The sequence below is a fragment of the Pelmatolapia mariae genome, linkage group LG7, assembly GCF_036321145.2.
Source record: "Pelmatolapia mariae isolate MD_Pm_ZW linkage group LG7, Pm_UMD_F_2, whole genome shotgun sequence".
Taxonomy (NCBI): Eukaryota; Metazoa; Chordata; class Actinopteri; order Cichliformes; family Cichlidae; genus Pelmatolapia; species Pelmatolapia mariae.
The window spans coordinates 60,189,577-60,203,989 of NC_086233.1; the positions used below are offsets into that span (position 1 = coordinate 60,189,577).

At 39.1% G+C, this 14,413-nt stretch overlaps 1 protein-coding gene across 1 annotated transcript in view; it reads left to right on the forward strand.

Annotated features, from left to right (window-relative positions):
• slc41a2a (solute carrier family 41 member 2a) overlaps window positions 1-11,467 on the forward strand; it is a 32,643-nt gene extending 21,176 nt beyond the window's left edge. Inside the window, exons 6-11 of the mRNA XM_063480049.1 lie at window positions 4,246-4,392; window positions 4,612-4,759; window positions 4,991-5,070; window positions 8,718-8,849; window positions 8,928-9,076; window positions 9,166-11,467. Of these exons, the coding sequence (XP_063336119.1) occupies window positions 4,246-4,392; window positions 4,612-4,759; window positions 4,991-5,070; window positions 8,718-8,849; window positions 8,928-9,076; window positions 9,166-9,342 (833 nt within the window). The 3' untranslated portion in view covers window positions 9,343-11,467. The remainder of the gene's footprint in view (window positions 1-4,245; window positions 4,393-4,611; window positions 4,760-4,990; window positions 5,071-8,717; window positions 8,850-8,927; window positions 9,077-9,165) is intronic.
• The last annotated feature ends 2,946 nt before the right edge of the window (window positions 11,468-14,413 follow it).

Below are 14,413 nucleotides of genomic sequence, written 5' to 3' on the forward strand. Positions count from 1 at the left end.
GTGCGCATCACAGATTTTATTTCCTCCACCCAACTTTGGACACCAATTTCCCCAGTTCCACTAAACAGGGGGCACGACCTCTCTCTAGGGATATAAACCAACCTCTCTCGGGGAGAGCCCTCCATAGGGGTAGAGTCATGAGGTCTACAGGGGCTAGAAATGCCTGATTGTGACTCCATAATAATAAAAAAAATAAAACCCTCAGTGTGCCTACAATGTTTAAATGCAGATTACACTTTGTTACCACTAGGAATTACCAGCTGCTGCTTTGCCTAAAAAAACAAATAAATACAAATATAAAACAGTTTTGTCGCGGTTCGTATTTTGAGGAAAAGACAAACGACTGCAGAGTCCCAGTAGATGTCAAAATAGTGATTTTATTAAACACATATATATGTGGGGAAGAAGCGTATCGTTACACTTTTCAAGGCAGTCTCCCCCGAACAAAAATAAGGAGTGGTATATATAACAGTTGATGACGAATAATATGCGTCAAAACACTTGGATTTACTGGAAATCTAGGTATCAATTCTCGTAATCTAAGAACACTCCAGTACATCGGACCCTTAACACCCTTTACTCCCTACTCCAGATGTCCTCTGTCTAGTAAACAGTCACGTACACTGGACAAGTCACGTAACAGTTTTGAGCAAAACAAGTTGAGAAACTGTGTGTGTATGAACAGGCCCCACTATGTGTGTCTTCTCCTCCAGATTCCCCTGCAGCAAGTTGTGCTGGGCTCACAGGCCTCCATGCTGTAAACTTTATTATAAGTGATGTGTTGTATTGTAAACAGATATGGAGTCATCTTAACTTTAGCTTAACTTTCTCACTTCCCCATAACTTCAACCCCCCAATTAACAACTCTCTAATGAACACTATGGATTACATGAATGCAGTTAAACCTGCAATGAAAGATTATTATGCCATTAATATGTGATTAGGCTCCCCCTAAAATACACATTATAATATAACATCAACAGATTCAATAAATGCTTGAAACCCATAAAAATTAAAAAAGGAATTTTACACAAACCAACTGACTAATCGCCGTGTACACCTAGAGGCTCGTCCTGTCCGACAACGCCAGTTTGTGACCCGTGGTAGGTACCTATTTAGAATAGGACAGAGCCGTAGGCGCACAGTCAGTTAAAAAGAGTTTAATTTTTAATACAAAATAAAAGTAACAGTGTAACAGCGGCACCTAAAAACAATTAAAAACTTTACCTTATTAAAATGATAAAACTGTATGATTTCCCGTGAGACAGGACAAGCGCTGCGGGGAACCGTTTAAGAACAAATCGGCATAGCACACAGGTTAAAAAGGGACGGCAGCTCACACATAACCCCAAATGGGCAAAACACGATAGAAAATGATAAATCTTCAGTACCGTCTTCACTCAGGCCCACCGCTGTGCATGCAAAAGCGGTGAGACAAAAAAAAAAAGGATTTGTTTTCCCTGCAGCGCCTTCACCAGTCGCGACAATATATATATAAATAAAAAAAGGGTTAAAATACTAAAAGAGTCAATATCTGTGGTGCCTACTGATACAGAAAAATAAAACAAGAAACAAACAATCGACAGCCGCAGCAGTCAGTCTGTCGCATTTAAAACAGTTTAAAATTCAGTGACGTGTCGGGTCCTTTGCCCGCAGCCAGAAATCCACTTGGCAAAGCAGCAGCTCGGTACTCTGTGAATAAAAGGCAGGAGATCACTTATGCTGGACAGTAAAACAGGAATATTCCTCAACTGAATTGGTTTTGTTACCTGTCCACAAGTTCGTGTCACACCCTAATAAATGTGGGTCAGTGGCGATGAAGTCCACTATACTGTTCTCACGAGAGCAATGTTTCCCACCTACAAGGGTGCAAATAACTGTAAACCTCTGCCAACAGCCAGAGCTCCAGTGGTACATTGTTGTGTAACCTACCGTTCTAACAGAAGTTTAGGGGGACCCGCATCAAGCTTTCATGGAAAGAAATTAACACCAACCTGCCCAACTTGGACCAAGCACTTGCAGCTTCAGGTTTGCTGAGAAATACCTAATTGCCCACACCTGAGCTTATGAAAGGAGCAAAGACCGGCTCCGCCCACCAGGGGCAGTTCCCAGACTCAGGTCTCACCTGTCACACACAGAAAAGAAGATCAGACACCAGCGAGGGAGGATAAGAAAGACAGACGCAACAACATTGTCATCCCCTATGTAGCCGGTGTATCAGAGAAACTCAGGAGGGTTTTCTCCAAGCACGACATCCCAGTGTATTTCAGACCCAGCAACACACTCAGACAGAAACTGGTTCACCCGAAAGACAAAACTCCTAAACACAAACTTAACAACGTGGTGTATGCTGTACAGTGCAACGAGGAATGCCCAGACCTCTACATTGGAGAGACCAAACAGCCACTTCACAAGTGCATGGCACAACAAAGAAGAGCCACCTCCACGGGACAAGACTCAGCAGTCCATCTGCATCTTAAGGATAAAGGTCACTCTTTCAAGGATGCCAATGTTCACATTTTGGACAGAGAGGACAGATGGTTTGAAAGAGGAGTAAAAGAAGCCATTTATGTCCACTGTGAGCGACCATCTTTGAACAGAGGTGGTGGTTTACGACACCAACTGCCTGCCATCTATAATCCAGTTTTGAGATCCCTCCCCAGACGCCTTAACGCCCACTCACATTCTGGGCCATCTGACCTCAGGAATTCACATGATAGGGTGGGGCCAAGTTTCACAATGAGCTCACCCGAAACCCTGGCTGATTGTGACCCACACCCGTTTTCACACCTTGGCTCATGTGATTAGGTAGAGGATCATCAGGGGGTCCTTTGTCCCCCTTTGGGGGGAAACTCCCACCGGCTTTAAATCTGGGACTCTCCATCTGGGGTGAATAAAGCTTGGATTGATTGATTGATTGACTCCAACCACCCTCTGGAACACCAACTTGAAGTAATCAGAACTCTACAACACCGGGCATCACTTATCCTAAGTGGGCTTTCATGAAACACAAACTTAGCAATGTAGTGTATGCTTTACAGTGCAGTTAGGAATGCTCAGACCTCTACATTGGAGAGATCAAACAGCCACTTCATAAATGCATGGTACAACATAGAAGAGGACAAGACTCAACTGTTCATGTACAACCACAAGGGACAAAGGTCACTCTTTTGAGGATGCCTGTGTTCACATTTTGGACACAGAAAATAAATAGTTTGAAAGAAGCCATTTATGTCCAGTGTGAACGACCATCTTTGAACAGAGGCAGTCTTTTATGACACCAACTGTCTGCCATCTATAATCCAGTTTTGTGTGTCATCCCTTATGTAGCGGGTTTATCAGACAAACTCAGGAGAGTCCTCTCCAAACACGACATCCCAGTGTACTTCAGACCCAAACTGGTCCATCTCAAAGACAAAACTTCCAAACAGAAACTTAACAATGTAGTGTATGCTTTACAGTGCAGCGAGGAATGCTCAGACCTCTACAATGTACGACCATCTTTGAACAGAAGTGGTGTCTTACGACACCAATTGTCTGCCATCTATGATCCAGTTTTGAGATCTCTTCTCAGATGCCTTAACACCCACTCACGTCTTGGGCCATTTGACCTCAGTAAATCACATGATAGGGTGGGGCTAGGTCTCACAATGGGTTCACACATAAAACTTGGCTGATTGTGACCCACTCCCATTTTCACACCTTGGCTTGTGTGATTAGGCAGGGGGTCAATAGGGGGTCCACGACCCTCTTATTAACATTCCCAATAGGGCTTAAAAATCTGGGACTCTCCACCAATTGCTCTTAGAACTAAAGAAGCTTCTCGGATGAGAGGTGACGCTTTTCCAAGCTCCGTAGACTATGATGACTTGGATTACTGAGGACCTTCACAGACATCATTTCATATCATCTTTATTGCTCTGTAGCTACAATGCACACAGTACATATTCACAGCTACAGATGTCTAATGTCTAAAATAATTCAATTACTAATATTATTTATTGGGCTTAGTGTTCTAGCAGTGACCTAAACACTACAAAATGATAACATTTTTCTTAAATTTCCCCATTAAAATGTGTTTTTGGTTACAATTGAATGAATTCTGGCCCGTGCTTTCCGTTCATTTTTTATTCTATATTACTTTATTCTATTAAAGCTGAAATATTTGAATGAAAACCTTTTAAGGTCAAATGCTCAAGTAGAATGATCACTGAACACTTTTAGCTTGTCTTTAACTTTTTCCAGGTATCGTTATGGTGGGAGTGATCATTGCCTGTAAGCGGATAGGAATCAACCCTGACAATGTGGCCACACCGATAGCAGCCAGCTTTGGAGATCTCATCACTCTTGCCTTGTTGGCATGCTTCAGTCAGTGGTTCTACTCCTTTATAGGTGAGAGGTAAGGGCCATAACATGGTCTGGTTTGAATGTACAAACAGTTAAGAGTAATGCTGTATATTTGGTGCAAGTGCTAGAAGTCATGTATCTTTTACTTTTGGCCAACAGATGACACCAGTTCACCCAAGTCCACCAAGATCACAGCCTTTACTTTTTCAACTAAATCCTGATAGAAAATAAAAGGCAAAATAATCTCTTTTTTCTTTTTGACAGAACTTTATCCCTATGTGTTGTATCTGGTAAATCTATTGTTTTTATGCCTGATTCCTGCCTGGGTGGCTGTCTCATCCAAACATCCAGCCAGTGAAATCTTGCTGCACACAGGCTGGGAACCGATCATTATAGCAATGCTCATCAGCAGGTACTCTCTGCTGCTTTCACATGTTCAGATTTCCTGATGGTGTTCTCTAGTGTGAATTTTTAAATAAAAAAAAAATACAGTAAATCATCATTTGTATAATTTATATAATAACAATTTGATCATTTGATACCATTAACTCATTTGCTTTATGTTAGAAAAAGATAATAGAAAAATATTATGAATACCCTCACACACCTCTTACTGGTATTATTTTAATTGTCTTTCTTCTAGTATTGGAGGAGTTATTCTGGACAAGACTGTATTGGATCCAAACTTGGCAGGGATTATAGTTTATGCCCCTGTCATAAATGGTGAGTTGTTCTCTTTATTTGTGTTCTTGTATTTGAGATCATAACAACATATTGATGCAACGTATGGACAATGCTACATTTTGTACATAATTTGGTAATGCTCGCATAATCATAATTTCTATTCTTAGTGAACGTGTGAAACAAATAATCCTGTTGTAATACCGGTTCTTGAGAAGTTATGGGGTAGGGTCAGAAAGTTATGTATCATAAGTGGAAGATGAAAAGAAAGAACAAAGGATGAAAGGGTACCCAACGCTGATCCTATATAAGAGGAAGGTCGATATAACCCAGACTGCTGCCTTTTTCCTGTCTGTCCTTTTGTATTTCTTTGCCGGATGTGCTTTAAGGCTATACACCCCGGGGCTGCTTTGCTTTAGTTTGCTTTGCTTGCTTTCTATGTGTTATTTTTGCTGTAAAATGTACTGTTCTGCTGTTCATATGACAATGTTTAATAAAATCTGTTCTAAGAATTCTACTCTTTTCCAAAAGATCTTTATGAGTGATTTGATATTAATTGGATCTGAAAAGCTGGACCACCACAGTGTTGTGTCAAAATTTGCGACTTGACAGGTGATTTAGTGAGCTGAAGCCAGGCCCTAAAAATTTATTATGAGGAAGTTAAAATGTCAGCCAAGATAGATAAGTTAATATGCATTGCTGTATATTCTTCAGTAGTGTTCCTTTTACTCCCTGAGGACAGTTTTGTGCATGTTTGCCCATGCATGTCTTTGCATGAGGATGTTTGAGTATATATTTGTATTTCCTGGAACTCTTATATGCATCTGTATTACCTGGAACTCAAACCTCTTCCAGTGAAAGAAGTATTATATTTCTGCTTGTAAAATAATATGAACAGTAATATGAGTTGAAAAATCATTTGTGGTTCTGTATTGCTGATAGATAGCAACAAGTCAATGTTTGCATATATTCCTGCTCTTTGTATTTCTTCCTTTTGTTTGTATGTAGTTTTTTTTTAAATTGTTAGTTTTTATAGTTCTTTTTGTTACTATTTTTGTGTCTTGTTAAAAGGCCACTTTTATCCCTTTCCATTAGTTGATAGAGTCACTAAAAGACATTTTTAGAATGGCAAATAAGTAAAGTAAAGTTTCGCCACAGGCCGGTTTATGTCCGACTATATTTTCACGGACTGGACTTTAAGGTGTCGCGGATTAATACAAAAAAAAAAAAATGAAACCAGTATTGGTACCAAAAAAAGAGATGTATTCATACCACATGGGAAAAGACCCAGGGAAACCAAGTTAACGATAAAAACAATTAAAAAATAACGATAAAAAATGATAAAGTGGTCCCCAGGGGTTGGGGACCGCTGGATTAGGGAAAATCCAAAATAAGTTCAAACCTGTGCACCTAGTTCTTGTTTTTAAATACGTTACAGATGTATGGTGTAAAATCATACCACCCTGGAAAAAGAGAGTTGAAAGACCCCCGATGAATGTATGTAAACTTCCAACTACAACTGTAGGTTTAGTCTAGACAATTAACGAAGTGACCTGGAATTTAACCAATAGCTCTTGGCCCAAGCTATTGGTTAAGTCAAATCCTGCAAAGGGATCCAAATGTTTAAACTGCACTGCAACAAACTAAATGATCAAGATCTATAAAATATTGGGTAAACCATGTCTCACATGACCAGCTGACATCCATTCCCTCTAAGATTAAGATTAAGATACTTTATATGTCATTATTGAAAGACACAACAACATTTTTTTAATAAACTCTATCAACCAATCGCAATGGATAAAAGTAGCATTTAAAAAAGATGCAAAAACCTAGGGTTTACTTAGGTCCCAGTGATGAAACTATCTTGCGAACACACCTCACTGTCTACACAGATGCTCTGACTGTGTTTTAAATTTCAAAAGGACTCCACACTCACAGCTGGGACTTTATCTTGTCGTCACACTTTAAGGCCTATTAAAGATCTGAAAGTGTGAAGACCTGGATAAGAATCTGATAACCAGAGAGCGATCTGGGGAAGACTTCTCTCCTTTAGCTGTTATTTGCATAGTCAATCCTACAACTGGGATCTTTTATCTTAAAAGCAATTTGCTTTTCAAAACATGAATACATGAATATGCATAGTCCATACTTGTTGTAGGCAGCAAGTCTTTGACACCAAAAATGTGTGAAGTTCTTTAGAATTCTGTGCGAGGGTCGATGCTTTTCCACTTTTATATGCATACACACATTCTTTTCATATGTCTTTGCTTCTTTGTTTATTCATTTGTTTCTTTCTTTTAAGTTTTGTTAGGTTTGTTCCTCCATAGATTTAGGGGACACTATTAGAAAACACTTGTATTTCCATTGCTATGAAGTTTATTTATTTTTTATCGTATTCATCAGTATTAATGATGAAGCACAGTGCAGTGTTCTACAGCTTAACTTAATGGAAGATTAAAATCATTTTATGACCACTTCTGGCATATGTGAGATTAGACAGCAGTCCTGTGTCTCACATTGTGTCAATAACTGAAGCTGAAGACCAAAGTGTATTCTCTAAACTGAATTTTTTTAAAAAACAAAATGCTAATTTAATGCTAATGCCTCCCTCCTGCTGCGTGCCCAGCCTGGAGGCTGCGGTCTGTGACCGGCTCCCGGTGCAGACGGCTCCCTGTGATAGTGTTTCCTCACTTGGCTAATGCGTACCCAGCCCAATTTTACTCTTTAAGTGCGTATGTGTGTGTGTGTGTGTGTGGGGGGGGGGGGGGGGGGGGGGGGGGGAGAATGTGTGTATCCATGACTGATTATGTTAATGAGAGTGTGGGGAGTGAGTGGGAGGGTGGGGTGGGGTGGGGTGGGGTGGGCTGCTTTTAACCATGTAAAGCACTTTGTGCTACAGTTTTTTGTATGAAAAGTGCTTTATAAATAAAGATTGATTGATTGATTGAAGGATCGGGTCCGCCGACACAAACAGAGTAGCATAGTGTGCGCTGTTAAGTGCCAGGAGGATTGCCAGGATTTATACATCGGGGAAACAAAACAACCTCTGGAGAAGCGGATGGCACAACACGGAAGAGCTACCTCATCAGGCCAGGACTCTGCAGTCTATTTACACCTACAGGCCAGTGGACACTCTTTCAATGATGAGGATGTACACATCCTGGACAGGGAGGAACGCTGGTTTGAGCGCGGAGTCAAGGAGGCCATTTATGTGAAAAGGGAAAGACCATCTCTGAATCGAGGAGGGGGCCTAAGGGTACATCTTTCGCCATCTTACAATGCTGTGATTGCAGCCATTCCCCAACTCTCTCTGAATGGTACTCATGGCCATTGATCAGTGGTTGTTGATCAATGGTCATGAGATATAATGAGCATAATTATGATGAAGGAACTGACCTCCCAGCCCACTGTTCCTTCAGTGGTGCAATGTACTGCTTATAAGATTGGGGAAACCTGCAGTCAGCTGAGACTGAAGAAGTCACTTGGATGAGTGACAAAATCTTTCTCCCACTGAAAACGCTACATCCAGATGAACAGAATCAACCTTTGAAGCAGATACTTCACTGTCACAGCACACAATATAGGTTAGGTTGGTCATCAGTTGAATGTCTTTCTTTTTTGTTCATATTCTTTATTCTTTACTTGCACAAAAGCTGGCTTAAATGCTCCTTTTCTTTTCTCATGAGGTGTTGGAGGAAATCTCGTTTCCATACAATCTAGTCGTATTTCAACTCATCTGCATTTGAAATACTCACCGGGGGAGCTGCCTGAGGGTCGACAGAGCTGTTCCAACCCTTGGCACACATTCTTTGGTTCAGGTAAAAATCAAATTTGAAACAATTTACATAATAAACACAGTTTGCCAACACAATCTGACGTTCACCTTTGTTGGGCAGGAGCAAACCATCGATCTGCTAAGATTCTGCTTCTCCTGGTGATCCCTGGTCAGTTGATCTTCTTACATGCTATTCACTTGATCAAAGGAGGCCACACTTTGCCAAGTCCTCTCTTCACCATTGCCTTCTTGTTTGCATCTTTGATTCAGGTACGTCAAATGTGCACTGACAGGCTATTTCTCTTTGCATAGAGCAACCTAGTCTGCAGTGATCTTATGTCTCATTCTTTGTTTCTTAGGTGTTAATCCTGCTCTGCATGGCTGACTGTTTGGTTCACTGTTTGTGGAGGAGGGGTAAAGACCCTGACAGTTACTCAATACCTTACCTCACAGCCCTCGGAGATCTTCTAGGGACTGCTCTACTTTCAATTGCTTTTCTCATGCTGTGGTGCATTGGTGATTCAGGCAGTGTGTAGATTCAAAATGAGAAAACAAACCCTTATAGTGCTTATGATTTTAAAAGGCAAAATGCAAGTAATACTGAAGATTTGCAACACACAAATGTGCCTTCATCTTTATGAACAAGTAACACTGTTTTCTGCCTTAAGGTGTTTATTTAAAACACAAGAAACACACCTACAGGACACATACAAATACTCTTAATTTTTGCACATTTCACATCTTTGTGTCTGTCTAATCCACTGCAAACCATCATGTACTTACAAAGTCAGGATGTCATGAAAACAGACAAACCATGACAGCGAGAGTGCAATTTTTTTCATCTTGTGCTTCACTCACTGTGTGTGTGTGTGTATGTGTGTTGTCACAATATGGTTTCTAAATACCTGAAATTTGACTGAGATTTTTTTTCCTGTAATTTCTCTTAGTACAGAAATGAAAATGCAATGAAACATTATGTGGAGCCCTATTCAGATGTATTGCATTTTAAATCTTTTTTATAATGTTGCAAATTTGTATTCAGTGTAGCTTTGCTACGTTGTAACTTTGCTATGTCTGAAAAAGTACATTAAGTGGTAGAAACCAGCTACTCTACCAGTGTCTCTTGTCTTTCTGTTTCAGATAGTTTTCAGATAATAGAAAGGCTGATGAATGAACACAGAAAAGACAGGACAGTCCAGCTTAGCAACAACACAAGAACGTACTATGTAGCAGCTGTAAACCTAATGAGAAAAATGGGTGTAGACTCACTAAAGTGTAGGGGGAGGGAGAACTGACTGCCAAAATGCCATCCTCATACCTTCCTCCAAAGTTGTGAAAAGGACGAGAGAGCACATCTGGAATTCATTCAGGACATTTACAGCATCTGACACTTTCCTTCTGGTTTTCCAACCTGCTGGGGGCTCTAGTAATGAAGCTACTGAATGTTAAACAAATTCTTCTTAATCTTTCTTTGTCTGCCAGTAGGGTTCACAGCAGGCCCAAGAACTGTATGTGCAAAAGTTATGAAATTTGGGACCATATCTGGGAAAAGTCCCTCCACAGTTTTGCCTTTGAGTCTGGATTGCTCACCTAAAGATTGAAGTCAAATGTGTGATGTTCAAAAATGTGATGCTTTTAAATTTCTTGGACAAGGCTGGGTTCAAAGCACACTGTGTTAAAAAAAAAAAGAAATTTAACATGCCACAATTTCACTATTGTGATTTTTAAAGTGACTTATGTCAGCTGACTAACTAACTGGAGAGTAAAATGAGCACGGATCAATCGGTTCCCTTATTTGTGCAAAAAAACCAAGAAACTCAAAAACAAAGCAAACTCAAATGTAACAGATTTAAATAAAGTGTGGGAAAGAAAAATATTTGGGATTTCAAAAAAAGAATAAAATCTAGTTGAGCTGTTGCACCAGAAGCCTTATTTGTATGATGTGTTCTGCAGCTGTTATTATTATCATAGTTACGTGAGTCTGTGTTATCATTATACAATCTTTATGCATTAATCTTGACTTTTCGCCAAAATTCAGTGATCCATGTCACACATTGTGGCATCATGTCACACATGATCGCAACAAACTGCTGAAACTGCACAGTATGAAGGCGCCTTTAAACCAAGATCTCGTGGGTCTGGTATGCACTGACATCAAATTTGGCTCTCAGAAAAGTATAATTTGACCTTTGATAACTCTGCAGTCACAAAATAAAATGTTCCTATCACTGTTTCCTGCTTGCTTCCGAGTATGTTATCTATAATATCTATGACAGCTGCACACGGCTATTATGTGCTCAGAAGCATGAAGAAATTATGGCATTAAATTGAGACATGATGATTAATGATTGTAAGCACAAGATGACAAAGACAAGCTTCCATAATAATATTTTAAGGCAAAAAAAAAAATGTTCATGAGAAATTTTTAAAACATAAACACAAATCACACACATACCTCTCAAGCTATGAATGTCTCACAAACCTGCGACCTTTTCCTTTCATTATTATTTGCCTTACCAGCACAAACGAACCCGTCTGCTTGATGTCTGAGCTCAGTGGATGCAGCTTTTACTGTGCCTCTATCCAGAAAAGAACTAAAATGTCACAATTATTACTTTTTATAGTAAGAAATCAACCTAAAGGTTTACTTTTATTCTCTGAATGTAGATTTTAGATTTCTAGTATCTTAAAGCACAAAACACTTGTTGGTCATCCCGCACAGCTTAGCCTTTAAGATATACATTAGAAATAAACTAAGCCTGTTAAATTTAGATCAAACTAAGATATTATATCTTGGTTTGATCTTGTACTATTGCAAACACATGAACTTTTGAGTATATATTTCCTTTATAAGATTTATATTACTGCAAAGTTAAGTCATATCCTGCTGTGAGTGTGATGTTCCTCCAAATTTTGCTCTTCTGTTATTCTCTTATGCAACAGTTCCTGCAGCCATGCTTTTTTTTTTAAATTTCCTGTGTTGCTATTTCTGTACTTTATTTTCCAAGGGAAACACATTACTTAGAACTGTTCACCACATCAGTAGTGGATGCAAGGAGTGTTTTCAAGAGGTACTTCATTATGTCTTGCCTGCACAGCAAAACAAAAATAGTTATCGAGGCACCGCCTGTTAAGTTTTCAACATGTAGCCTAAAACGTCACTTTACGAAATAACAGGATCTGGGAAAATAAATTCAGTCTATCAAGAAATATAAAGGATGCTGTATATAATATTATTTTCACTTAGTGTTTTGGATAATATACAGAGCATTTACACCATAGGTTATCCCACAGTGTGTTTTGTGTTCCTTTATCATCATATTTTTTTTTAAATGCTGGATGAGGCTTCAATTTATTTAACCCTTTATTTCTAATTAAGGCATGAATAACCACACTAAAATGAATTTTTATCATTATCTTGAGAGTTCAGGGCAATATAAATCTTACAGGTGGACAAAACTAGATTTTAACATGACAGCTTGCAATAAAATCACAAATGTAAAAAAAAAAAATCAAAGCTTTAAAAGCAGTGTGTAATTTTAATATATTGTTGATAGTAAAAAATAGTATTATTTTAGTCTTTAAAACATAATTTTAAGTAAGACAAAGGCACTATTTCCCCCCACCTCTGGTTTGGCTACAAATTTATGACATGGAAAGATATAGTTCTGCATTTTATAGGTGTGTGCGTGCGTGTGGGAGGGACAGTGTTCATTTTGAGGTTATAACAAACTATGGAAGCAAATGTGTCATAACATATATTTCTACATGCATTTAAGCATATGACAATGTCTCCAAAAGAAGAGGAAAACACAGTCTCTTCACTCAACTTTCTTTTTGTAGCTTTTCTGCAGCCCTCCCAAGTTACAAATCAAACTGACAACCAGCTTATTGGGTAGAGGGAGGGGTTCTTCCTCTGCATGTTTCATATCCATCCTGTCACTAAGTTTAAACATGGAGGTCATTCTTGGGTCTTGGTGGAATTAAACTGTTTAAGCCATTATTCCAGTGTTTAACTCAGTTTAAAGTTGCAACGCCCCCACTACACTGAAACCTTCTCCAGACTCCACCAGAAACCTTTTTATTGCTCAGCACATTTGTTTGGGGGCAGGGCTTAGGGGAATTTATGGTTGAGCAGAGACAACGTTTGCTGCCCTGTCTGGGGACAGGGTTGCTGCATCTTTAACACCTAAAAAGTGATCCATGCATTTCTTTAATCAGAATATGGAGCAAGCTGGAAATAACCACAACACTAAAGATGAGGTGGTTTCACACTGCGCATCAAAGATTTTTTAGGCTTACAGCATCTTGCATATACTGTAGCTTCAAAATTGTTGGGATTTTGAATATGCATCTTGCCGCCTGTGTGTCTTTCACCCATCTAAAGCATGCAGGAGAATATGTGAAATATTCTGCATATTGGGACAATAAATAAATGAAACCTCAAATGAAAGATGTGATTTTTGCTTTTGACTATTTGTAGAAGTTCAATAGACTGATCAGCTACAAACTCTTCAAACTCTTCTCTTCTCATGTGGCATTTTTTTCAGTATTTTTTTTCATTTAATTTAAGAAGTGAACAAAATTTCAGAATTTTTGACTCAACATTGTTCAAAGAAAAATCTTTTAGAAAAGAGGCTTTTTCCTGGCCGCACTCTCAAAGCATCCACACACCAGTTAAGCCTTTTGCTAATTTTAATGTTATGATCTTTAACAGGCTAAATGAGGGCTGAAACTTCTAAGATGCAGCTCTTAGTTTTTTGTAGTTTGTCTGAGCATTGCTCGGTTTAATCTTGGGAAGAATTTGCTAGCATGCTCACTCTTGATAAAAATGGCAACTACTATTTTCCAGATGAGAATAATATTTCTTACAGTAGAATGACAAACTTCAAATTGTTTGGAAATGGCCTTATGATTGTTCACATTTTGCTTAACCCATTTGAATTCTCCAGACCAGCAAACTGCCAAAACCGCTGTTTTTATGGTCACACTTGTTGACAATCACTTAATCAAGCTGATTTTATTAGCAGCACCTGGCTATCCCCTTTGGATAGCCCCTGCTATTATTCTTGTGGAATTAGTAAGGTTGTGGTTAAATTTCACTTCCTGCTTCTGCATTTGCAGTTTTTGTTCAATCTGCAATGATGCATTGTAAGATGTTAAAAGATGGACCCTTAGTCCCCCTCCTCGATTCAGAGATGTTGTTTTCATTTTCATGTTAATGGCCTCCTTGACTCCCTGCTCAAATCTGAGGGCAATTCACATGAAAAGGGAAAAACTCTCTAAACGGCTGCAAATCACCATCTTACAATGATGTGATTTCAACCATTCCCCAACTTTCTGTGAGCTGTACTCATGGCGACTGGTCATTGGCCATTGGTCAACAACCAGTCATCGAAGACCATGGTCTTCGATGACTGGTTGTTGACCAATGGTCAGGACAATTTGCATAATAATGATGAAGAAACTGATGAAATGTTTCTTCCATTGAAAAAATGTTACATCCAGACGAACAGAATCAACTTTTTGGGATTTCTTTACCTGGATGATTGAGCATGCATCAAGATGTAGCAACTGTCTGTTTCTCCCTGAGGAGAGCATGAGGCA